The 27,161-nt window shown below is 41.3% G+C and overlaps 3 protein-coding genes across 9 annotated transcripts in view; 2 read left to right on the top strand and 1 right to left on the bottom strand.

Annotated features, from left to right (window-relative positions):
- The window catches only part of FRYL (FRY like transcription coactivator), a 172,822-nt gene extending 168,675 nt beyond the window's left edge, over nucleotides 1-4,147 (bottom strand). For 2 of the 5 annotated variants that reach the window (XM_075091496.1, XM_075091497.1), the window contains exon 1: nucleotides 3,942-4,147. The gene's annotated coding sequence lies outside the window, so the exon portion shown is untranslated. The remainder of the gene's footprint in view (nucleotides 1-3,941) is intronic. The other 3 variants (XM_075091494.1, XM_075091495.1, XM_075091498.1) reach the window with 2 other exon arrangements.
- DCUN1D4 (defective in cullin neddylation 1 domain containing 4) overlaps nucleotides 1-27,161 on the top strand; it is a 201,164-nt gene that overhangs the window by 69,383 nt on the left and 104,620 nt on the right. The window lies entirely within an intron of this gene.
- OCIAD1 (OCIA domain containing 1) lies at nucleotides 9,379-25,736 on the top strand. Its single transcript, XM_075091544.1, has 8 exons — nucleotides 9,379-9,630; nucleotides 10,404-10,488; nucleotides 14,182-14,235; nucleotides 14,728-14,775; nucleotides 18,441-18,570; nucleotides 20,749-20,957; nucleotides 22,331-22,480; nucleotides 25,298-25,736. The coding sequence occupies exons 1-8, from the start codon at nucleotides 9,400-9,402 to the stop codon at nucleotides 25,333-25,335; spliced, it is 945 nt and encodes a 314-aa protein (XP_074947645.1). The 5' UTR covers nucleotides 9,379-9,399; the 3' UTR covers nucleotides 25,336-25,736.

Genomic DNA, 27,161 nt, shown 5'->3' with positions numbered 1-27,161 from the left:
GAGATCTGTGCAAACTCCACGCAGACCAGCTTTGTCTATCGTCACTAACTGCAAAAAACAATTTGTGTTGCTCACATTGACAAGGGCAAGAATACCCACGTGAAGAACAAACCGTTAAAACCCCAAAGCTTACAATAACAGCTTCTGGGCACTAGGCCATTGTATCAGACCAAATATTTAGACATTTCAGAGAACCTCAACTCAACTTCTAGAAGTTCATTTTTTAAAAAAATATTTGTTCCTCTTCCATTTTTGCATGTGAATGTAAATCGCTAGGAAAAACTAGGGATAAACACAGAAATCCATCAAAACTGAAGCCACGTCAAGAGCAGACACTGTAGTTCAACTAGCTTGAAGGGATTTATTACTTTATGATATCTTCCAGCAACGGTATTGGACACTTGCTATCTGAGACTGTATTCTGTCATTCTTCCTGGGAGGTGTTCATGTCAGAGGGAATTAGGGATTATAATGGATTTGGGGGAGGGGAGGGAAGGACAACACAAGTCTTAGAAAAGACAGAGCTATATGGCAGTACACAGATGCTGAGAGAATTAACTGTCACAGTGAGGATAGGTGAGCTAAATACTAGAAAGAACTGCTATTTTAATAAAAGAGGCAGAAGCCACCCTAGCTGAGTCAGTCTGGCTAACACGCGTTACTGGAGTTCACTGAGATTTGGAGTGAGACTGGACAAGAGTAATGGTGAATCCTAAAACCTTCTAACATCACAACACTTCTTCTCCAGCCCATAGTCATTCCTGGGATGATTATTACAGATACAAAAGTCATAAAGGTTCAAAGTTGTTAGGGTGTGAGGGTGCAGAAGCACTATAAAGCTGTGCACTACCCCAGCTGCACTCCCACTGATAGATCGATCAGCTACATTGCATTTCCTACCGGTAAGCCAACGCAGGCCAATAACTACAGTTACGAGGCCACAAACCCTGAACTATCATTATCCTCCTTTTCTCACAGAAACTCACACACTCATGTGTGGGTATAGCACCTTGCCCTCACATTATTATCTGCACGTAATACCTATGGTTTCTCTTAAGCTATGGCTTAAATACAGACAAAAAGTGCTAAAAGCTCACAGCTCTTGAAGCCAGAGGGAGCATATTACATACCCATGTTCTGTATTATGTGAGTCCACTGTAGTGTAAAGTTTGCCTACATGCCTCTTAAGGAGCTCAGACAAAAGAAAAAAGAACATTGTCATTTAGTCCTTTGTGTAATAATGAAGTAGCCATCACTAGACAAGATGACCAAGATAAAACTCCCTGAAATATAAAACTAGATATAAAATAGGCAACTCTTGATGCAGAACACGCTGTTTTCAGAGTTGTTTTCCTTGATGCATAGCCACTGGGAGGGGGGTGATTATAATCTTCCTAAGTTCTTAGAAAACGTAAATACTGACAGCATGTTCTCAATTGTATTACCACTTTCATCATACCAATTTATTTTACCCCACAAAATCAAAAAGACAAACGCTCACAGTGAAAGAAACATGTAAGGACCGCTCTTTAGCTGTTGAGGACTAGCAGGATGACAATGGAAAGTATTAATACAGTAACATGAAAAACAGATCAGTTCTACTTTTTGCCTTACAGCCCTACAACCCTCCAACCTCCCTCCTCAAAGGTATTGTGCTATTACATGAGAACCAGCTATTACCACACTTTGGTTCACCTAAGCCTGCCAAACAGAAACAGAATTGGTTGAATATTTCAACTTTACCTCAACTAACCCCACAGAAGTAGTAAACTTTTCTTTTGAAATGAAGTTCAGCAACAGTTTTCTACAGTATCCCAAAGCAACATACCACTGCTCTGCTCCAAGGAAACCACTTCCAGAGAGAAGTCGTCAGCACAGGCTTTAACCAAATCCATTTCGGAATATAAAAAAGGAGCCATTCACAGCAGCAATTCACCCAGGGAAGTCAGTTGTCTACTGACAACAACTGCTATCAAGTAACCACTAGCTGAGGGCCTTGACAAACCACAGATAAAGGAAGCTTTTGACAGACAGAACATCGCTCTCATCTTTAAGTACCTGACTTACTAAACCCGCAACACAATTTTTACTGAGGGGTTTGTTTCCTTCCTGCAATAGCGTCACAAGATAAGAATCGGTGTGTGGTTTCCCAGAACTTGCTCAAGAATCTTCTACAGATATTCTGAAGCACTCAGGGCATATCCACAGCATGACAGTAACAACACAAGCAAAGCAACTGTAACAGCCTACTGAAGAAACGACACATTGAGGAAACACTTAAACTACAGTTTATTCCACTCTTTGCTCAGCCCCCAATCAGCAAACCACCTCCTTTATCACAGTGCTTTAAATGTTCCATATTGCTTGTTCCTGCCCATGTGAGTGTCTCTTCACCTACTACCTCAATAACTTAAAAACGTCTTTCTCTTTCTGGTCTGCACGTACACGAAGGCAGCTTACCACCTAAGTCTTTCTCACTACATGAACTCTGAGCTTTGGAGATGTGCAGTGCACATTAGAGCAAAGAAGAACTTGTTTTCTGCTTTAGCATATCTCTCTCCTAAGACACATTCCAGCTTTGTAATTCTGAAGAAGTCCAGATTACGCTTTTGCTACCTTATCTCCAGACTGTCTTACTACGCCTTAAAACTCTATTAGTAAACTGCATTTGCAACTCATTCGGTATCAGCGACCACCAAAATATTTAGGTTTTGTGTTTGCCTTTTTTTTTTGTTTTGTTGGGTTGGGTTTTTTTATTATTATTATTTAACGTTTTCCCTCTGACTCCTTAGGGTTTTTTACCTGGAGCTATCCTGATTGCCAGACCAGTGATTTCTGGTTAAGACACAAATTAAAGTGTTCACTCAGCAGCTGAGTGTTATTACAGTCAACAAAAATGATCACACAACCAAAAATACTGAAAGTGTGTGTGTATATATATATTTAGATATGAAAAGTGGAGGGGAGCGAAAACTAATTAAGCCCCTACAATACTTCGCCACATGGGCAACGTCTATCCTAGACCGTAAAAACGCGTCCCTGCGGCGCTGCTGGGAGCGGGTTTCGCCCTAACGGGGCCCTAACGCGGCTGCTCCGGCGAGGCCCCAGCCGAGGGGCGGCGGGCGCCCGCACCTATCCCGCTTGGAGACTCGGGATGGATGCGAAACTAAGTTCCACTCCGAGGCAGGGAGCGCGCCCAGCCGGGCGGGGAGGCTGGCGGGAGCGCCGCCCTCGCCGCCCCGAGCCGGGACGCGAGTTTCCCCGCCGCAGCCCCTGGGCACCCCCCGGCGGCGGCGGCGGGGCGGGGCCGGGAACAAAGCCCGGCTCCCAGCCGCCCTCCCCGCTCCGTCCCGCCATTCCCGGGCGGCCTGGCGCACGCCGGGCCCCGCCATCCCCCAGCGGGGGCGGCCGCCGAGCGCCACAGGCCGGCGGCTGCCCGGCCCCACCGCGGCGGGGGGCGGCCGGAGCCCGTCGGACGGGTGCGGGCGCAAGAGGAACCCGCCGGCAGCGGCTGCTGCTGCTTTCCGCTCGGCCCGCGGGGGCCGTGCGAGCGCCGCGCCCGCCCCAGGGGCTCCGGAGGGCCGCCGAGCACAGCGGCAGGGAAAGGCCGGGCGCGCAGCCCGCCGCGCCGCACGGGCGGGGCCGGGGAGGAAGGGGCGGAAGAGGGAGCGGGGGAAGAGACAGGGCCGCCGAGGGACCGGGGGAAGCTCCGTCTCCCCGGAGCAGGAGGGCCGGAGCCCCGGCGCAGTGGGGAGGCGGCCCGGAGGCGCCGAGCCCAGGGTAGGGATGGCAGTGTGCCGCCGTGCGGCCCCACCGTAAACAAAGCGGCAGGGGCTGGGCCAGCGACGGGCGGCGCGACACCCCCTCCCCCCGCCCCGTTTCCGTCGGAGCGGGTGGCCGCCACCCGCCTCAGCCACGACCGGGTCCCTCCGCCGCCTCACCTATCCCGCCAGTGGAAGCGCCGTCTCTCACCACGGCCCCGGGCGCCGCCGCCACCGCCCTCGTAGCGCGGTTACGGTCCCCTTCAGAGCGACTCCGATGGGAGCCAGTGAGCAAGTCCCGCCGCCAGCGTCCCCCGCCGGCTTTATCCCGACGCCGCCTCTCCCCTCCGGTAACTCGACGGTCCGGCTCGTCCCTCCCGCCCCCCCCGCCTCCCTATTGGCACGCGCCGCCCCACCAGGAACCGATGCTTACTGGGGAACGCGCGCGGCACTCACGCGGCACCGCCTCCACGCCCCCTCCCCGTTGGCTCCCGAGCGCCCGGCCCGCTCTCTCTGCCCCGCCCCCCCACCTCGGCCACTCACAAAGCCGCGAGGGAGGAGCTGAGCCTTCGATTGGCTTCCTGATGATGCGATAGGCTGAGGCGGCAGCCAGTTCCGCCGGCCCGCCCCACCGCGGGAGCGCTCTGAGGCGCCGAGCTTCCCCCGGCGGCGGCGACGCCGCGGGCTGGATCCCGCCCGGGCGGTCCCTCCGCCGCGCTTCGGCCCTGGCGGCGCCGCCTCTACCCGGCGGGAGGCACAGCCGCCTGCAGCCCACATACGTCTCCGCGCTACCGGTGAGAGCGGGACCGATCGCCACCGTTAAAAACAAGCACCGAGGATGATGTGGCCGAGGTAGCCGGGAGTAAAATGGCCGTCTGGGCGCGTAGCGGCGCGGCTGGGGAAGGCGAAGGGAGTTTCCTCGCGGAGTTGGGGTCCCGCAGAGTCCCCGTGCGAGGCGGTACCGTGCCCGCCGCCCGCCCCTCGGAAACGGTCGGAAAATAACGCCCTTCCCCCGAGCGCGGAAGGGCAGATACTTGTGTCCCGGCCAGCTTCACGAATGCGGCGATAGCGCCTTTTTGCCAGGAATTATTCGCGTTGTTCCACCCACGGGAACTGCTGGGCTTCCCCCGCAGGGGCAGCCCGGCTCCGACGGGGCCTACGGGGCAGGGAAGGGGGCCGGGTGTGAAGCTTCCACCACCCCTTGCACGGTAGATAAACCACTTTGGCTGCTTTAGCTATTGGAACTTGACTTTGATTTCACGTACTTCTCCCAGGCACCAAGCCGGAAGGTCTGTGGTAATGCGAGTAACACAAAGTGAAAGGCAAGATAAATCACAACAACATGCTTAGAAAATTCGTCTGATATTGCGACTGGCCAGGATTCACCAGTACAACAGGTCCGGTGGCTGAATGTAACAATGTATTTCTAAACAATGCAAAGATTTGGGAGACGGTGGTAATAAAAACAGAAATAGTACCAACATTAACATTTTAAGTGGTTAGAAAGTCACTATTGTTTTCTGTTGAAGTGCCTCAAAACTTCCAGGCTTGGGGGAAAAAAAAAAAAGGAAAAAAGCCTATGTCAAGCATGATAAAATAACACCAGATCTGCAAAACAGTATTGGAAAGAATCCTGAAGTCACCATTTTTCCACTGTCAAATAGAAGCCTGTCTTGCAAGTACTGTACTATAATAAGCATATCCAACAAAAACAGAACTGAGTAGAAAGTATGCTTTTTACAAACAACAAATGCGCCAGCACAACAGTTGCCAATCTCTTTTAAGAGAAGCTCCAAGTTCTGTTACATGCTTTGTACAATTCTGGTTTATTTGGAGTAAAAGGTCCCTTCGTGCCCAACTACTCATTTCCATGTGCTACACCCCTTGAGACGGATAATATACACCTACTTGCAGAAACCAGGAGAGGAAAAAATGATGATGTACTGGTAGCCGAGAAGACTATTTCAGGTTAACTTTTTCCTGTAGATTTAAGAATTTTGTGAATGGAGTATTTTATATTCTATTTTAACAATTGTACCCCAGTCTAAAATGTTGGGTAATAGAACATCTAACAAGAAAAACAGGATTAATTACTACTAGTGGTGCGTATAATTTCAGACAATTGGTTGAAGCAAAGTATGTCACAAGTTGCTTCTGATTTTGAAGTTAACCCAGGTTAGGAGCTCAGCCCCATCTTCCCAATAAATGCATATACATCCGTGTAACTGAAACAAGAGCAGATGAGCCTCACTGCCAATGAAAAATCAGACCATTGATATTTAACCGTGAGCACCGGAAATTTACAGGATGCACAGTCATACCACTTCCAGAACCCAGATTCTCCTGACTGTTACCTGCCTGCTTTACAAAATAGCCCTAAGGATTACTTAACATGTAAAGTATTTTCCAAAGTATATTACAGTACCAGTTATTATTAGCAGTCATTATTATCAACGTGGGTAAAGTCCTTACTAATTGAGGCTTTGAGTATTGGCTCCACAAAGACACCCACTCTTGGTTCTTGCTGATGTGCCATAATGCTTCAGGCAAATAACTGATTCTTTGTTTGCCACCAGTTGTAGTTAAAACAATGCTCCTCTTTTAGTATGAAGCCCTGTTCTTTCTTCATTAGGGAGAGTGATTTTTCCAAATACAGTCCTGTTAACTCTTGGCAGCCACTGAAGAATCGGCAGTTCTCAGCTGTTGTCCAGTGCACCAAGAAAAACAAAACAAAACAAAAAATCACCATTCCAGCTATGTACTCGAGCACAGAAACTTCCAGTACTTGTTTTGGCGACTTTCCTTACCAGAACAGCGTATACTCCACCTCTTGCACATATCTACTTGATTCAGCTATGTCTTATGCAATATTGTAAAACTGAACTTATTTGTTAAGCCAACTCTTTGTTTTCCACTGGATCTGTATAAAGCCTGTCACTAGCTGTTGAACAAGGAGATTAATTTATCCGGAAGAGAAGCTTTTAAACCACTTGACAGTCTACACACAAATCACCCTATTAGTTCTTGAGCTCCAGCTTTGAGAGTTCCGAATATGACTTTGTTTTGCAATTAGAAACCATCTGATTTTCACACCTACTGACTTCTTGTTACGCAAGTAATCATTCATTTTAAGAGAATCTTATTTTTCTAAAGTTTTCCTTTTATCTTTTTTGAGGCAACTACTTGAAAAGAAATAATTTCAAATTTCTGAAGGTTAAATATCAAGTTTCAGTATTACAGTATTTTGAATCTCAAATATATTCTCACTTTTGGGTGATACTAAGTCATAAAAGATAGAAGGTTCAGAGTCATAGATAAGTGAGTCATAATACATCCAAAAAGAATTTTTGACTCCTGAAGCACTGCAAAAATACGTAAATTTATGCTATTCCTCTCTACAAATAATCCATCAGTTTTGTAGATAGTACATGTTTAAAAACACGCACAGAACAACCATTAGAAAACAGATGCTTAAACATCAAACTGTCATCGTGCGTGTCGTTAAAACAAACAGCTCAAAACTCCCCGAGAAAGAATGTTACCTTGTCACCTCTAAAGGACTACTCTAGCGCATAGATTTTTAACCAAAAAATACCATATTGGCTAATGGTACCTGTCAAAGGAGAATGTAGGGAAAATAGTATTCAGAAGATTAGATTTGTATAAAAGGGTTAAAAAGCTAGCCTTAAGCCTTGCCTGAGGATGAGATTTTATGCAACGCATCAGAAGGACTTGACCATACCATCATCACCAATTTTAAACTCACGTTCTCAGTAGTTGCAAGAAAGATGGCCTGAGTACAAAGGAAGCGGTAGAAGTAGACCAGGTGTCCAAAAGGGTGTCCTTGTTAAGATTCATTTCTGTGGGAGAACTTCAAAAACAGGCTTTAGGACAGAGAACGAAGAGCCGAGGACGTGGATGTGCTCTACCATCTATGCTGAATATGGCCTTACCAGTGGAGTTCTCAGCCAAAAAAATATATGTATGTAACCAGGTGAAACTTTTAAGTACCTTTAAGTATCTGACAAGCTGTATTAAGATGACTGTATTAAGGTTTTTGAAAGGGTGGTAAAATCACTGGTTTGCTTCATGATTTTAATTCTTTTGTCCTCTTGGAAGTCCAAGGGACTTGGGGATAGTGAAGTGAGGGAACTGAATGGATAATTATTAATTTTACAACAGAGAGGCAAAGCAACAGCTCAGAGTCATTATTTTCTTCAATAAAGACGACTGATACCCATTTTATCCCCACTGAAGCTCCACATTTAGAGAATGTGCAGCCCATAAACACATCCTACCCTGCAAAACCGCATGCTTTAACAAACCATTGTACTCTTTGCCTAGAATATGCTGAAAGACCAGTGGGAAGAAGCATGAAATTAATGGCCCTAACAAGTGTCCTATAGTCCCATAGATAAAAAACAATTGTGAGACGATGAGGCCAAAATCTTTTGCTTTCCAATTAATAATGTGCATAATTGATGTCCATGTATTGGAGAGTGCTTCGTGAGGGTGGACCCCAGTGACTGGCAGAGATGAAAGTTGGAAGTAACCTACCTTCTCAGGCAAAGCCATGTCACAGAAGCTATAAATTAAGAACCCCACAATACATAGTTTCTGGCTCTATGCTCCCAGCTTATTTCAAGAATCCAATACTCAGAAACCTGTCTCTACAGCTTTCCTGGTGCAGCCAGCCACTCCAGGTAGCCAAACCTATTATTTACATGCACCCCTTAGTCCATTTGTCCTGGGTCCTTCACGTGCTCACAGTGTGCATTTTACAGTTGGCATTCTCTACTAGTTTGACATCCACATTCCCTACTGATTTCAGGTCCCTTCAGTCTATTAAACCTTCCTTCTCCTATCTTCAGACACAGCATTTTTTTGTACAGCCATCAGACAGTAGCAATTTAAGCCTCTTCACTTGAATTCCAGGGTGAAGAGACAATGGCTTGCTCCAGGAAAGGCTGAGAGGGAGTGGTGCATTCCAGGCAAGTAGAGGCAATCAGGATACAGTGAATTCAAGCCACGGCACTGGCTGTTTACAAGAAAACGCTACAGTACACACTGTGCTACCAGAAGCATCTTTTTGGTTTTCTCTCGGCTTTTCCTGATTTTGGATAAACTGCAAGCATCCGCTAACGCTGCCATTTCAACCGCACTGGTTAGCGGCAAGCACACAGGCTCCTTCTGATCTCCCACTTCAACACAATCCTGACCACCAAACCCCTACCACTTTCGAGCAGCCTGTGAGGTCCATGCTTGGTCCTAACTCAAACTCTTTTTTAGGTAACAGGCATCCTAGCTTTTCAGTCTTTATCCAAATCTTTAGTCAATTCTGGCCGTGTATCTTTGGCAGCTAGTTAGCATACCTACTGGCGACATACCTGATGCCCAAGCTAGGCATAGACAGATAAAAGCTTTTCATTACCATTTATCAAAAATGGCAAGCCAGTTACAAAGCCAAGAAGCACCAAGGCAGGTCCTAATGCTGTGCAAAAGACAATCAGGCAGGTAAGGATTACCTTTAAAGTGATTCACCCTGCCTGTAGTAGTGCCTGCTCTCAAATTAGGGGCGGCATTCTTTAAGCGGGCAGGAAACAAGATAAAGCACAGGAAGGAAACATTCTCAATTAAAATGAATGCCCTGAGCCTCAGCTGCTATCTCGAGGTCCTTCCACCACGCCCCAAGTGGGAGCACCGGGGCTTATCGGGGCGACCGGACCCGCCCGGCAGTGCCCCCTCCACGCATGCGCACGGAGCACATCGCGACCATTTCCGGGTCAGCGGTCGCTCGCACTGCCCTCCCCGTCCCGCCATGGAGGCCGGGCAGGGTCCCGGCGGTGGGGAGGTCGGTGACCCGGCCGAGGTACTGTTGTTCGCTCGGCGATTCAGCTGTGGGGGGAAAGCCGCGAGGGGAGCCCGGTGGGGCTCGGGGCTCTTTTTGCTGAGGGGGAGGCGGCGGGCTCGAGGCCTGCACACACCCTCAGCGGGCCGGGGGGCTCCTGTCAGCCGCGAGCTCCCCGGTGGGCTGCGGGGGCGCGGGGATGCTGTCCCTGAGGCCTTTACCGGTTGGGGGTTCGCGGCAGGGGCTGTGCTTCCCGGTACCGGCGGCCTTTCCACATCTGCCCTTCTGCCGGTCGGTGACCTGGCAGGGCGCCTGCTCGTACGCCTTTCCCAGTAGGAGAGGGTCACGCACTTCTGGGGAAAACTTCTCACGTGTTGGCAAAACAGCTGGCCGGCTCTCACTATACATGTGCACGTAAACGGACACCAGGCATTGTGTCGTTAAAACCCTGACAAATATTTTTAAAAGGCTTTAATGAGCTGTCAGAATTCTCCAGTTTGGGAGGCTGGTTGCAAGGACCTAAGCAGGCTTTTCTGAGGAAAAACGCGTGGACTGAGTTGGGATGTAAGCACGCACAGAGTATTTTCTGCTCACCTGTTTTGTAGAAGCATTGGATTTTTTTAATGTCATATTTTATGTGACGTTTATAGACAAAAGCCTCTGGTTCCTTAAGTATAGCAGTGTGAAAGTACAGGCGCTACGAGGTGTGAAAGTTGGGCAAAGTTTTTAATTCAAAAATCACCCCCAAACCCTTCTTTTGCTCATTCTTTTCTAATTTGTTTCCCTAATGAAAGAGGGAAGTACCTAAGCCGTATGTGCCGACAGAGGAGGAAAGAAGACTCCTCAAGGAATGTGCAGAAGAGAGTGCCCGGTATAGAGGTAAGTTCAGCTTGCTGGTAAACTTGGTGTGCTTTTCTTCAACACTTAGTTTTTGTTGTTATCTGAGGTGTTAAGGAAGGAAGGCCCAGGTCAGTATATCACAGCAGTTCATTAACAAGAGTCACGTGGTCTAAAATTCCATCCCAGTAAATGCTGATCCATGTAGGATTCGCATTTATTAAGAGTTTGCAGGACAGGAATTTTGTGGAAGGAGCAACATACTTTGTTATGTTTATGCTTTATAACAAGATCCGTTCGTATTTTAAATAAATGCTTATTAAAAGTCTGAAAATAAATATAATTAATGGGGTCTGTCATTTATGTATCTTAATATTTTTTTCTGTGTCTGCATTTTTGTTTTCTATTTTTGTTGTTATCTTTAGAAGGCAAGAGTAAAATAGTTTAACTTAGAACCGTTGCTTTCTGTCTTTCTGGAGGCTTGTGAAGAGAACAATGTATAAGTAGATGCTCAGCTCAATTGTTTGAGAAAGTTTCTATGTGCGTGGCCAGACGTTTGGGTTTTTTTCCCTGTAAATAAAAACTAAGATTCTCAATCATGGTTCTGTGGTCCGTAATGACTTCTGTACTACAGCTAGTATACAGGAATAATAAACTTGCATTGTTTTCACAGAATACTTCGTGTCTCATTTTAATTTAATTGAAATATCTTGGTTATGTTGGGTTTTTTCCACAAAACATTGAGAATTGATGGCATGCTTAACATTGTTTCTGTAATTCAAAGGTTCAAGGTGTACCTGTTTTTTATATATCAGGTCAAGAGGTTTGACGAAGCCTCTGATGTGACTTTCACCCTCTGCTTTATCATGCGCTAGTAGATTGATACTGATGCTGAGAGGTGGCTGAGCAGAAACCAGGACAGATGAAGAATTTAGCAGCTGATTTGCTAAGTTTAGTACAGTGGGGCTCTGATTTCTCCTGGCAGCCAGTACTTTCAGGGGCGACTTCTAAGGCATTCTGATTTTGAATTAACGATTCAAAGTTCTGCTTTATCTTTCTCCATTGCTTTGGCATTCTCCTCTTCTGCTTTTATTCAAATACCTGTAAACCTTCAGCTTCTTTGGTAAAACCTAGCTATTTTCCTTATATTTTTTGTAAGTGAAAAGAGTCAGGTTCATTATTAGTAAGATGATGATTCATTATGGTTTATTGATAATCTCTCTCCTGGAAGACGAGAGGGGAGGGAGTTGTTTGTTGTTCTTGAGGTGTTCTGCTATGAGTTCCTGATGGGCAGTGTGGCTTGCTGCCCTGTTCATACTGATACAGAGACTGAAGAAACTACACGAAGGTATTGTTGAGAAGCCCCAAATTAGTTTCTTCAGTAAGTTCGCTTTAGGGAGCTACAACAGTAACTGAGATACTGTTTTCAGGAGTTGTGTTCTTTGTGGTTAGCTCACTGGGAGAGCCTAAGGTACGTCACTGTTTTCTAGGTCTCCCGTCTTTGTTTCATCATTCTGCATTACATGTACCTAGATTGTTCTCATTTGCTATATTAAGTACATGTTATTTGAACTCCCCTTCACAAGAGCTATGGGCAGCCTGCATGACTGCCCTGACATCCTTGCTCCTTACTGTATCAGTTCTTGTTACTCTGAGATTGCTATAAATCCATGTATTTTCAGTTTGTTTACTCAAATTTCAAGTTGTAGCCAATTTTTACCAGTTCTTACACTCTGTTTTGCAGTAGTTTCTATTGATAGCTTCTATTGCAGAAATGCTTGCTACTCATTTCATTTTTCAGTTTAATATATACTTGTATCTCTGATTTTTAATCACATTATCATATAATAACTTCTAAAGTAAAATTTCACATTACAATCTAGCTTTATCCATTGCACTTTTAATATTGCTAACAAAATCAAACCAGATCAATATGACTTTTTCCCCATACAACCATTTTGACTAGGGTACATTCTATTCCCATCCTTAATTATGTCCTGTTGATATATCAGCCTTCCATTATTTTTCCTAACATTTATTCTGTTCCTGAAGCAGAAAAAGTACTTTTTGCCCGTAGCAGTGTAAAGCATTGATATTTTCTGATTTATTAAGCTAGTTTTGTTTTTTCTTACACTTGAATAATTATTGATATTAATTTTTATGTGTGAAACCAATTTTTGTTTACGTATTATTCCTCTAGTCACATACTATCAGTTCTTTCCACTAAACTGTGTAACCTGTCTTTGATGTTTGGAGTATTTGTGTTGGGTCTATAAATCATTTCCATCCTCTAAAGGTTAGACTGAAGTCCTCGCTAATAAGTTCTTCCAATTTCTTTTCACACACACCCTCCCTGGGTTTTTTTTCCTCTTACAATTTAGCTTCAAATCTGCACTGCCATTCTGTATCTTAAAAAATCTAAAACTCTAGATTTTGGGAAATCTAGGTCTAGAATCCCTAAAAGCATCAGGGTTTTAATCTTTAATAGATGGGAAGATTTTCTTCTCTATCCTGAAGTGTTGCTGTAATCTTGCTTGTGAACCAAGGAGCCAATACTTCTTAAAAGTAACATCAGTCATATTTACCCTAAAATGCTGGTTAGACTCCTAACATAGTTTAGACCAGTCAGAATTTGTGAAGGAATAAACTGTTAGTTTGCAAAGTAGATTTTAATAGTGAACTCTCCAAATTCTAAAAAATATAATATTCAATTTTGGCCTTAATTAGCAGATTGTGTGCATCAAAATGCTATAAACATCTAATGCTGTTGCAAAGGTTTCTCCCCTAGGTAAAGTTAAAGGCATTGAGCCTTTTTGTAACATCTACATTTTCAGACTTGCTTAAAATATAATTTCATTGTGACACATCTAAATCTTTAATTTAGTCTTTTGTCATGTTTGTTATTTCAGTGTCACTGTATCTTGTGTAGGTGTGGCAGTCTTTACAAATAGTTTCAATGCTAATCTTCCCAGTATCATAATTACCATTGCTTGAAATAAGCATTCCTTTTGTTTCTTGCCATCTTCAAACCCTTCCTGCCACCTGAACTCTTTTAATGGGATAAAAATCTACATGAACTATTAACCTGATTGCAATAGGCAGTAATGCTGTTCCACGTTTGTGGTCTTCTCTTCATTCCTCACCCTGCCCCTGAATTGTTTAGTTTGATCCATAAGCTACAGGAAAAAGCTGGTGAATAAGATGTGTTACCTAATTTTAATCAGTGTAGTTTATATCTCTCTAAGAGTTAGACTTTTCCCAAAGTTATTATGTTAAAACAAAATCAAGGCTTCTGGTTATCAAGATTTTTGAGAGGCGCTGGCCTCTCTGTAATTTGCCTTTTGTCCTGAAGAGCCACGTATGCTTCTCTGGTTTAAAGTTGTGCATCCTGATGCTGGAACAGTTGTAGCTAGACCTGCAGTCTTTTCGTTAGAGCATTACTACATCTGGCATTGGCTTTTGTATTTTTGGAAGCATGAAGTCTAATGAAGACCGGATGACTCATTAACCGGTACTGCATAATTTGTAGTAGGTCTTAAAAAGTGGAATTGAGAATGTTTCATAATTTATATACAGTTTGTTAATTATATGTAACTTACACATATTTTTTTATATTATGTCTTGTACAAGTGGGCTTAGTAAGGCCTAGTGACTCTCATTTCATTGCCTATTTTGTTAAATGTGGTCGAAAATATTGAAAATCATATTCTAAACAACTCCTCTTCTTCTTTACAGCTTTTCCTTTGGCTGCAGTGAGCATGCTTGCTACTAGTTTCTTAATTAGGAAAGGTAAAGTGTAAACATAGTTTGGGTTAATTTGGATTTGCTCAGATGAAATATTCCTGCTGTTAATAAAGTTACTGTAATAATATAACATCTAATCTACTTGTAATTAGAAGTAGTGCAGACTCTTCAGCTATGTGACTTGCAGTTCCTATAACTAAAGAAGGAGCAAAACTTTTTAAATTAAAATTAAATTCGTGTTGACTTTATATTGTTTGAAAAAAGCAATATTTCAGTGATTATGAAGGTATACTCTGTAGTGTGTAGTAATGCTGTGTATGATAAGATTAAAGAGGTAATTCTTAGATCTTTGTAATTTTCTGGGGAATTCAGATGTTAGGTAGGTTTTGAATTTTCTTGAACATTAAGTGTTAAAAGAGTAACCTGCTACCTACAAAAATAACTGCAAACTACTAGCCTACAAATGTAACTACAGTTGACATTTTTCAGCTTAATTTGTAATAACTTACCACTAATTTCTTTGATTCTCATTTTTAGGTGTTCTAAGAGATAGCTCCAGATTTGGCTCTTTTATGAAAGTTGCATGTAAGTAAAAGCTACATATAAATTCAGCTTGTATTCATGCTTCAGGTTCTGGAGTCTGTTATGCAGATGTAATCCCCATGAGGCTAGCTGGCTGATTTACTGTGGCTCCACTCTATAGAAATACAGAATCATAGAATACCTTGAGTTGTAAGGGACCCATAAGGATCATCCAGTCCAACTCCCTGCTCCTCGCAGGACTACCTAACACTAAACCATATGACTAAGAGCGTCATCCAGACGCTCATTGAACTCTGACAGGCTTGGTGCTGTGACCACTTCCCCGGGGAGCCTGTGCCAGTGACTGACCACCCTCTTGGTGAAGAACCTCTTCCTAATGTCCAATCTGAACTTGCCTTGATGCGGCTTCATTCTATTTTCTTGAATCCTATCGCAGGTCACCAGAGAGAGGAGATCAGCATTCCCCTTCCACTGCCCCCAAGTGACCTCGGCCGCTCCTCTTGCCCTTGAGACCCTTCACCATCTTGGTTGCCCTCCTCTGGACACGCTGTAATAGTTTAATGTCCTCCTTACATTGAAGTGCCCAAACCTGCATATGGGATTCGAGGTGGGGCTTGCACCAGTGCAGAGTAGAGCAGGGCAATCACCTCCCTCAACCAGTGGCTATGCTGTGCTTGATGCACCCCAGGGCACGGTTGGCTCTCTCGGCTGCCAGGGCACACTGGTGGCTCATGTTCAACTTACCATCAACCCAAACCCCCAGATCCCCTTCTGTGGGGCTGCTCTCCAGCCTCTCACCCTTCAGTTTATATGTATAACCATGATTACCCTGTCCCACGTGGAGAACACAGCACTTACAGAATCATAGATTCAATGCTTGCATTGGTACAACTGTTCCTGAAGATAGGAGCAAATGATCTGATATATCCGATGAATAAGTGTCACCTTGATGCAGTTAATTCTATCAGTCAGCAACTTCTTAGCTGTGGTTCTTAACTGCAACATGTCATATTGCAAGAACCTATTCCATGTCAAGAGGTGGAGCATTTCATTTATTCACCATCTTTGAACTTGTGCAGCATGTTTTGGACGAATTTTGTCTACAGGCTTTCCATAAAATTGTAGGATTTGAAATACGCTTGACAAGTGTAATGTAAGAATTCAAGATAAAGATAGTGTAAATAGATACTGTACAAGCTTACTTGAAATTACTTTGCCAGAGTATACCTACCCCTCCCTTCCTAATTTGAACGTCTTTATTCCTGCATCTCACTTGTCCCATTCAGGCTATTTTAGTGCCTTTTTTTCCTGGATATTATGTATGTACAATTGTAGGAAAATGGCAATTTCATGTGAATGATTTTGTATTAAGTATAATCAAAAATAAATTAATAAATTAACCTTTTCAATGTAATACATGACAGTAAAACAGGAAGTTGCCATCTTGCCAATCTACCCAGATACAGCCAATTACTCTCACAGTTTACTTCAGTGGGAAGAGGGTAAAACCCATGATTTGTGGCGAAGGAAGTGTTGTTTAAGCAGATAAATGAATGTAAGAGACGAGGGCTGCCATTTGTTTATGCTAAGTTCTGCTTGCTTTGATTTAATGCCAAACAATGTAATGACACAAGTGTTTCTAATAAGTAATGGAATTATTATTTCCCTGATATCTCCTACAAATTTCTAGTTAAGGGCTACATTCCTCCTATTTAATAGAACTAATTTTTAAAATATAGGGGAAAAGTAAGGAGCAGCTGGACCAGATCAGCTATTCTTAATATTAAGGTTATAAGCCAAAAGACTTGTGGCTTCTCCTTTTTGATGTATGCTGGTAGGCATATGGGCTTTCATTTTGTACTAAAAGAATTTTCCATAAAGTGTGTGCTTTGGTTGTTTTTCAGGAGGTAACTTTGTGTGATTTATGTGCTCAATTTTAAATACAGGGATTTTTCTGGGACATAGTTGGAGTGTAAAAGGCCTGAGTTCAGCAGTTTTCGTTTCTTCCTCATTGTTTAGGTCAGATGTCCCTACTGTCTACAGGATCTTCCTGAAAACTATTGCCAGGGACATAGTTTACAGGTCCAAATTGTGTCTCATAATTTAACTGACTGATAGGCTAGATTGACAGCATTTCCTCTGACATTGCACAGAGCTCTTGGTCCTCTATCTCTCTTTGGCAAAGAAGGGTAAGATCTGTATGTCCTACTTCACGTTAGCCAGCAGTGGGACCTGGCCTCTTTGTCTCTGATCAGCTTCTCTAATGTCTTGTCACAGTGAATACAGAAGAAGCAGAGAGAAACAATATCTAATTTACTGTGCTGGCTTTGAAAATGTGTATCATCTGGCTGTTAGCTCTGTAATAAGAGAAGACAAATATTTTAGCCTGTAATTTGGGTGAAACGTCTTCCAGAGAGATGCTTCCACTTTTCTTGGCTGGAAGGCCTCAAGAGACTGAGACTTTCTCTTTGTAATTTACGCCACAGATCAATCACCTTTGCTGCTTAGCATTATTTTGCTACATATTTAGTTTGAATTCTTGTTGGGCCATTTTTCCTTTTGGGGGCTTGTAAATTTTGCCTTTGCACATACTTACAGCCTTTGAGGTGTCTTCCAAATTTTTTGACCTGCTGAACAGCTAAACCCTCACATCTGTCATTTGTGAACTTCACTCATAGTTGTGGCTGTTCTATCCTTTTGCTTGGAAAAGGATTTCTAACATCCTTTTGAAAAGACAGGCATTAGAACAGGAACCACAGTTTTAGCACCAGTACAGAAGGGTCGGGTAAAATCCCCTTCTGTATTTATTCCCAGGCAATGTAATCTACAGTGTGAGGACCCCGGTGGATTAATGGTACTGGTAATTAATTCTTTGCTGACTTAAAGATGATTGAGGGTCTTTAGTCTTTGTATTTAGAAAATACTGATTGCATATGAAAGAAGGATCTAGGCCTTTTCTTCTACAAAGCCAACAACAAGACTTTTATTAATTGCCATTGAATCCTTCATGGTCCTTTGTACTCTGTTGGACCTACTTATAAAACTTGAAGGAGCCAGTTGGTGGAAATAATCAGTTTTAAGCCCAGAAAGAACTATTGTGATCGTTTACTCGTATGTCCTGTCCAGCAGATGAAAATGTCTCATGCACTGAACTGAAAGCATTTGCCTGGAGTTTGCGAACATTCAGCTAATTCAGTTGTTTGCCCTCCGGTGATCATACCAAAGAATCTTCTTCAGAAGATACTGAGCCTAATCCTAAATTTATTTAGACTTCTCTTTATACTAGTGAAAACCTTTTCAGGATCTGACTGTTCTGATGTAGTAAATTCTGCTAATTTAATCCCTTTGTTTATTCCTGACTCTTTTATAACCTTTGATAGTTAATTGTTATTTCTGGATCTTGGGAAAACCTGATTATTTTCCTTTTTTTGTCACCTTTCATTCGTCAGGTATGAGCTGAAATCATCTCATGGCGTGTCATGTCTAAATGATTGCTGTATGTCTGTTCAGCTGTTGTGTTTGTTTTTAGTACCCTTTGTTGGCAAAAGAAGCAGAGAGAGATGATTACTTCATGGTTTTGGTTTAGATCTAAACTGTTTTTTTTCCTTTATTCAAGATAGTGTATAATGTAGTTGAAATGATTATTTTAAAACTATGTTGAATGTTATGATACAGCATATAAAACCATCTTTCTGTTTTTTTTTAAGTTGCTGGAATGTGTGGATACCTGGGTGGAAAGATATCCTACTTGCCAATCTGCAGTGAGAAATTTAAGAAACTGAAGGATTCCCCAATAGGAGATGTTCTACGACAAGCTCAGAGACATAGTTCACATAAGTAAGAATTAAATTCTCTTAAATTTAAAATTTATTCTTGAATAGGATGTTTTAAGCGCTAACAGATAAAGGCTACGTTTGCAGGTTTCAAAGACCTTCAGAGCTGCACCTTCCCTCTTTCCACTATTACCCCAAACTACCGCTTTCAGGAAGCTGTATCTGTATCAGTTGGACAGCTATAAAACACACATTTTGAGCTCTTGACAAACAACTGACAACTTTGAGGAGCATAAAAAGAAACATTTTACTGAGCAAAATGTATTCCTTGTGAAGTAAGGTGGTGTTTTCCTGTGGAATTTACTTACAGTAGTGTGCCAGCAGAAGTTGCTTCCCTAGTTTAGAAGTAAACGAAGTTAACTGAAATAAAATAGTGTTACGTTCTGGAAGTTTTTCCCATAGTTTAGTTTGATTGAAGTAGGAAGAGGGTGGAAATGATTTCAGTGTTTATCAAAGGAAAGAGCTCAGTAAACAATATCAGTGCAGGAAGAAGCATGGTGGTCAGACTTATTGCTGTTTGTTTAAATCCTTTACATCTGTAACAGCATTATGCTGTACATATGAGAAACTCATCAGGTTCTTAAAACTATTTCCTGTTTTGTTCCAAATGTTTTCTACTTCAAGTGGGTTTTAATTGCAAACTACTGTCAGAATATCTCACTTAAACGCTTTGATTCAACACTGGGAGAATAGTGTTTGGATAGTGAGTAGTATTCCTGCTAGGTATGTGCTAAGATTTGTTAAATGTTTTTAAAGGATTGAATTCTTAATTACTTTATAAATTCAGACTTAGGACAGTTTTGTCTGCAAGATCTACCTTTATTCTGAAATGCTTACATTTTTACGGTATCAAACATAATTTTAGGAATTACCACTTCATATATTTACTGCATAAACTCAGCTGAATTGGAGTTGGACTTGTCCCTTCACCCACCCACCCCCAGTTTCTCATAAGAAATTGGCATGATCGCTAACTGTGTTTACTCTAGGTGAGAGCATCTTCAAATGCCATCATCTGCTGCACTGATTGACTGTTGAAGTCCCTTCAATCTTTAATGGCCCATTTTTTTGTATCTCTAAAATTTTATTTCCTAAGGGAAAATTCCTTTTTTCTTCGTTAAACAATTAATTTAAATTTGTTCAAATTGCATTATTGTCCATACATATTACTCTTTTAAGCTAGCAATAGAAATAATTACATTTTCATGGTCATTAAACATCTACTACTTATTTTTGGTAATTCTGATCTGCAGTTAAAAACAGGGAGCTAAAAGATCAGATGGTTCTTTAAAGCTGCTTATGCATATACTTTAAAAATATAATTGAGGCAATAAAATGGCTTAGCTCTGTACGTTGATTGTGAGAATAAAACAAAGACTAATTGCAAATGTTTTTCTTATGAAACTAAAAGTACAGCTAAGCAGAAATTTAAAGTAAAAAATTAAATACTCTAGAGACATTCTAGTGGCACCAAGTGGTGGCATTCTTGACACAGAGACATGTTGTGTAGTGGTTTGCAGGGTCATTCTGAGTATGTAGCAAATGCTTTAGAATATCAGGCATCAGTTTCCAGAATAGTCTTTATATGGTCTTACGTTTCTCTCTTAAGGGAAAATTCATTAATGTTTCTGCTGAATTCAGCAGCTCGATAAACCTTCATATTTTAATATCTCCAAAGTAGCTCTTCATCCTCCTTTTCTTCTGTTCTTTGGTACTGATCAATTACAGCAGCTTCTAACGATGAAGTGTTTAAAATTGCAAATTCTTCCTAAATGGCCTTTAAAAATAACTGTAGTTCATGCTACCACTAGTTAGATGGGCACACCCTGTACTATTTGTGTCTGATGTGGTGTTTTCTGTCTAAAGACTCCCTGGGGGAAGGGATTGTCATTTTTGTCCCGTAAAGTGCAAAATACTTGGTCTCTTTTGTCTTCTGTTCTGGAGATTTTCAGGTATAAGACACATTCCTGGAAGGAAGGGAAGAGTGTCGGGGAAGGGACTATATAGATGTTTGCAATGTAAAGAAAAACAAAAACCCACCCCAAACTTTTAAGACTATAATTCATGTTGGGAACTAAACCATTTAACATAAAATTTTATTGAACTGCACATATTGTTACTCTTAGTTCAGTTTTTAATTTCAGTATTTCTGTATTTAATATTTAATCGTATCATTTTCCAGCCGTTCCAGTCGGAAATCTGAATTTTCAGACATGCCTTCTCAGTCATTTACTGAATCTTCTTCTCCAAGAGCTGGATTCCCCCTTTCTTCTAGCTATTCAGATGATTATAGTTCAACAGACAGAGACCTCTCAAGTTACGAACCTGTTCCATTCAGTGCTTCCCTGAATGAGTCTTCACCTACAGGAATTACGGATTATGCTGTCCAAGGTGTGTTTTGTCTTAATATTTTATTTAGCAGTTTGTAGTACAATGACTCTTGCCTTTCTCTTAGATACTTCTCTTACTAAACTATGTATTTTCATCCCATGCAAACATACACAGTACAATATAGTGGTTTTGAATGAAACAGCTTGGAGTTGCCAAAATTGTTTTCACACAGAGGGCAAATATATGTATTATTTTGTATTCTAACTGTAAACTAAACTCAGTGGGTTTTCATGTTTTGTAGCTCTAATTGCAAGTAAAGTTCGTAAATCAAAAGGTTTAACGTGTTGTGAAACTCAACCTGCAAAAAACTCAGCTTGGCTTGAAGTTCTTTTTGACTGAAATTAAGGTGAATATGCCATCTGTTCACTGCTACAGTCTCTACCATTTGTCTGCTAGCCTTTCTGAGGTTATTTCATTTTCACCAGTGGTGGTGCTGTAACTGTATGCTGCTATAATTCAGTGCCATTAAACTGCTTTTTTTATAATGTGACAAACATTTAAATCTTCTGAGAACTGAATGCATATTGTGTTCTGTCCAGCAACAGCTGATTTTCTCATGGAGAACTAAAATGTTTTTCAAGTACTGTTCTGTGCAGCTGTTCTCCTTCTTCCAGCATGAACTCTGTCCTCAGCTCCTGCAGGGGAGGCACACGATTCTGAATTCAGGTCTCTCTGGTACACAAAGGAGGAAGTTACAGTCCAATGCAGAGTTTTGTACTTCGAATTAGTTTGGATTTTTTAACTCCTTTACGGAAAAGGTTTTATTTCACAAAGTCCTTTCATGCAACTCAGTTTTAGTTACATAACAGTATCAGATGTAAATGTGTCAAGGAAATTGTAATTACACTTCATCGCAAGTATCAATAGTTGGTAGAACCTTAATTATAGAACCACGATTCTGCATTATAGTTGTAGATAAAAGGATAAAAAGTTTATCGGGTGACATAAGGTAGATGTTAGTGCTAGTTCTTTGAAAGCAGAATTTGAAGCCTCAATGCAAGCCCTTGAGCTTCACTTAAATTTCTCTTCAGAAATCATAAATATACAAAACGTGTGATTATCATAAATTTTACATAAAGTGACCAGAACTATTTTATTCATCAACAACAGATGGTTGTTAGGATTTCCACTGGGTAACATGAAGAAAAGGAGTTAATTGCCAATCTTCCAAAGCAGTTTGACAAAATGAAAAGGATAAAAGGAATGGATTAATTAAAGACCACGTTCATTCTCTGTTGCATTTAGAACTGCAGCTGTCGTGCTCCTTTTCAGTTGGGATTGAGCTGTAATTAACTGGCATTCTAGAGTAGGTTGTAGCCAAGTTTTGGTGTCTGATGCCATTTCTAGTATTTTGGTGTTTGTTTTGTTTTCAGATCCTGCTCCAATTCCAGAAGAAAGTCGTAAAAAAAAAGGCGTCACATATGAGGAATTAAGGAATAAACATAGAGACACATATGAGGTAATGCGACCACCAAAAGCAGAAACTCCAAGCAAGTTTTCACAGGAAAAACCAATTAAGGAAGGTAATATACCAATTTACAGAAATATGTAGTGAACTCAAAAGTTGGCAATAATGTTAAAAATTGCTAAATTCTGCTTACCCTTTAAGCAGTTTACTTTTACAGTATCTGCAGGTATCTCATGTGATGTGGTCTGTAGTTGCACATTTCAGATTCTTTTTTCAAACATATTGATCTTCCAATAGCAAATTATAATTCCTCTCCACCAGCCATGTTGCTTGGTCCCAGACTGAAAATCTCATAACTTGGTTTATTGAATGCATTGAGCAACCTCCTTCCACAAAGAATGCTGTGAGCTCAGAGCTGTACTAAAGAGTTTTAGCTGTGGAAGGGGGTGTTGTGTTTTAGATAGCATTGTTCTCTCAAAATAGAGCACATGGCTGATGGTTTTGAAGGGGGGGGGGTATTTATTTTTATGAATTGTTTCATGTAGAATTAGAGGATTTCTATAGAGGCATTGTTTGTAGACGTTCAGTTTCTACATTAAAACTCAAAGGAAGGAAACAGTATTTGGCAGCAATATTGAGATTTGTTTTCACAGTGAAAAACAAAACTTCATGCAGTAAAACAAGAATGCAGTGTCCTGAAGGATAAGATGCTGTTCAGTCAGCTTTTTGACTCAATCAAAGGAGACACCAGAAGCAATTCATAACTGCTTTTTCTAGAACTTTTAGTGTGTCATCTGTGAAAATGATGATAGCAAGAGGAACATTTTCCCATTTAATACACTGCTGGATTAGTCAGTGTGAATGGCTGGGGTTTGTATGCAGTGTCCATCTGGTCAATCACATTGAAACAAGATTTGTAGGAATAGCTAATGTCTCTTATCAGCCATAGCAGGTGGTAATAAGTATAGACAAGTTTATTAATGCAAAAAGTTCTGAAGTGGTAATCATAAGCTTTGGAACAGTGTTGCTTAAGAGTGTCAGTCTATTTCTTGCTTGTGAATTACTTCCTCGAGATAATCCGTCTTTGGACAGACCTACATGGTCTTGAAATTAAAAAATATAAACAATTGTTGGGTAATGATTTAAAACTGTTAGTTCAAGGTTGAAAGCCTCGCTTGTTGCATGACTATGCCAAATGAGACATTAAAAAAACTGTTGAGGCTGTAGTTTCAGGTTGCTTCTAAATTCCATCAGCTGACACTTCATTGATTTACACAACATTTCTTTTCCAAGGTATTTCTCCACAAATGGAAAGTCTAGACATGTCACTTGAAAACTACGCACTGCAATCTGAAGCAGCATCCTGCAAACCTTGCCATATTCCGTGGCAAATCTCGTGGCTGTGAAATGAGAATGTATTCTCTTTTTTTTTAGTTATTTGAGGTCTATAAAAGGCCTCTATAAATTGTTGATCAAATATTGCATTCTGTCTGTTATATTTCTGTGTTTAATGGTTACACTCAGGCTTTGAGAATAGAACTACACCGAGCAGTGCATGAGATTTGTAAATAAACTTTTGAGTATCTCTTTGTATTTTTAGGGAAAAAGAGTAAGGAGGGGATGCAGAAGTTCAGAAATGTTTCACAAGTGGAAGCACATTTAAATCTACAGTTCAGGGATTCTACTGATGTTGCGGCCCAAGATCTGATTTCGCTTCTTGTGTCACACTGGACACATTCCTTGTTGTGTGCCTATTCATATGTCCTGAGTCATTATCCCTTTGTTCATCCTCTTACCTCTGTGTCGTAGGAACCCGACTAGCAAATAGGAGACAAGGGTTTCTTCCCTCTGTTGCAAGGACATAAGGGAAAACAAACCATGTTTAAACCAGTTTTAAGCAGTCCCCAGCTTCCCTCTGCTGGTGCCTTCTCCATTCACTGTAGCCATGCAAATATGTGCATCTGCATAGTGATCTGGACTGGACCATTTTCCAGGGAATGCATGCAGCCTGCTCAGCTGCTGTGGCTAATAGAAATGGAAATCAAATTGTACTTTGAAAGAGCTTATCATTGTGCCTCACTGCGATACCAATCTGCTTAATAGAGGTTTGTCAGCACATTATGCTAAGTTTGCTGACACCTCACTGAAACAAGGACCATACATTCTGCTCTGTTCCACTGGTTCTGCTGCAGACAGGTATTAATAAATGGTGGGCTTAGTAATTAACCTGCAAGCAGATGTGTGACGGGTGCCTGACTAGTGTCAGCATTCCTGCTGTATCATATCGGTCCATCCGTTACCCCGTCAGGCGTGGCAGTTGGTGACGGACTACTTTGCAGCTTGCTTTCAAGAAAGCATCTTTTCACTTTCTGGTCGTTGTTCAGTTACACACGACATACTCCTGAGTAAATCCATTAAGATCAGTACACTGTTGGTTTTTTTTTGTCTGACTCACTGCTCTACTAAAGGAAGCTGCCAAATAATAATGGCTGAGTAGTTTCCTAGTAGGGATTACTGATTTTTGTTTGTCTTCGAACATGTTTTTAACTATGCTGAATCCATCCAACTGTGCACGTAACTAGATTATGTAGCCACATTATTTATCGCAACATTCCTTGCCTGTTTCCTCCAATTGTCTTTGCTTCATCCACGTGTTATATTTGTTTCAAAGGAATTACAAAGTCTGTAGAGCAGGAATTAGCACAGTAGGCTTCTTGACTAAATATTAATTCATTAAAGAATAATGAGTAACGAACTCTCCTCCCCATTTATTCAAAAGTAGCTTTAATTAGACGTCTGTTGTGCTCTGACTGTTCTCCCCAATCCCCTCTTCAAATGGTAATGCATTTCATCATGCTTTTCAGCACTGTATAAGATAAACTTCTGCAGTTAAACTAACTCATACGTGACTACCTTTTCTTCTTTTCTTTAGTTAAAGTAAATAAATACGGAGATACCTGGGATGAATAAGAGCTGAATGAAGAACCGAAGAAAATTACCTCCTGTAAGCTGACTTGAACTTCATCTAGATTAGTCACGAGTATCGGCACCTTTAGTGTGTTCTGCCAGGCACAGGTATTAATAAATGAGGAGAAAATCCTGACTTGCCAGAAGATTAAAAAAAAATATTTAGGCTTAAATTTTCTTAAATTTTGCATAAATGGCAAGTGAGGCTATTGTGAGGTGTCCTGACTATAAACCGTTTGTGCTATCATTTAAGACTGAAAATGGTAATGGCAATAACTAATAAAAATGTATTACAAAGGTAAAAATACATGTACATAAATGCAATCACATGTATTTGGAAGGGAAAAATACCAGAATCTTCTCAAATTTTCAACACATGCATTAAAAGTTACCTGTAGAACTAATCTCTCACTTTGTTTTATCTGAAAGGGGTATGCCGGAAACCTCAAATCGTTGTCATGCTTGGTTGTGGATGTTTGGGATAATACTGTGGACTATTCAGGGAAGAAGGGCTGAGGAACCTAGCCCACTACAGAAGGAAGCAGACTTAACTGTTACTCAAAACTTTTCATGGTGCCAGCTGTGTCTTTAGACAAGCATTCTGACTTGCCCATGTTAGGTCTCTTACGACAGTCATTTTGGAAGAGAGTGATTGAATGAAACTACAGATGTTTAAAATAGCTATATTTAAAGGAAGAAGGTTAAACCTGACAAACTTTGTTAGAAGTTTGACTGGTATCTTGACTATTAAAATTAGGTTTTGTGTATTTAGCCTTATTTCTCAGTTTGTGCATGTCATGACAAAAACCCCATGCTTACGGAGAAAAGATCTGGATCAATGGACTATTGCATTGTTATTACCTGTAAGAAAAGAGCTACATTGGCAAAACTATGGCAGAATATTTCCTAATGTTTGCATCACCTGCTCTACCTCAATCAAAATGTTATCCTCCATTCGGGATTCTCATATTCTCAGCCGTGCTGTTTCACTTCACAGCATTGTGTTTATTTGGGGGTTTTGCCTATAGGCGAGCAAAAACTGTGATGAAGTTGATAGCATAAGCTTTTATGCTTTCCTGATGTTCTTTTAGGTAGGAGAGGACAGATAACTTACCTACCGAGATGAAAATTCTCAAAGACTGTATCGATTTAGGGGACTAGCAGCAGAGCAGCGTGCACAAGAAGATTATTTGGGGGGGGTACAGAGCAATCAGCTGAAATGAGGAGAGAAAAAAGGGGGGGAAATGAGAATGCTTAAAGAGCCAAATACTACTAATAATAATCAAATCAGGAAGATTGCTTTCAAAAAAGCTTATCTGCTAAAAAAAGAAATGTGTTAATCAGATAATCGTGAAGTTGTATCAAAAATTTAACCTCTGGAGACTGTGATTTAACTTCTCATGGCCATGATGAGAGAACTCTGAAAATACATGAAGTCTACCAGAATTACATTGCTGTGTTTTTAGCACACTATTCCAAAGCTGATCAGATTTATCATGAAAATATTAACAAAGTTTCGTAGTTGTGAGTTATGTAAGCAACAGGAGGCAGAAGATTTAGATTATAAAACTGGAGCAGATTCCTATGGTGGTGGCTTTCCATCTGTAAAAAGAAGAAATACTTTTTCTTTTGAATGAATGAAGATTTTGGATGAAGGAGAAGTCTGCAAGCGAGAAAATGCAGGAGCAGGCTTACGGCATTGAGTAAATAGCAACACCTAGAAGACACAAGCTGTTGAACAGTAAGCTTGCCAATTAAGGTATTTCTTTTGTTTTTTATTTGGGGGGATTTGGGATAATACTGGATTTTCTCAAGTAAAGAATATAAGG

The sequence above is a fragment of the Phalacrocorax aristotelis genome, chromosome 4 (genome assembly GCF_949628215.1).
Source record: "Phalacrocorax aristotelis chromosome 4, bGulAri2.1, whole genome shotgun sequence".
Taxonomy (NCBI): domain Eukaryota; kingdom Metazoa; phylum Chordata; class Aves; order Suliformes; family Phalacrocoracidae; genus Phalacrocorax; species Phalacrocorax aristotelis.
Note: the sequence above shows the minus strand (reverse complement) of the source record. Positions and strands in the feature narration are given on the sequence as shown.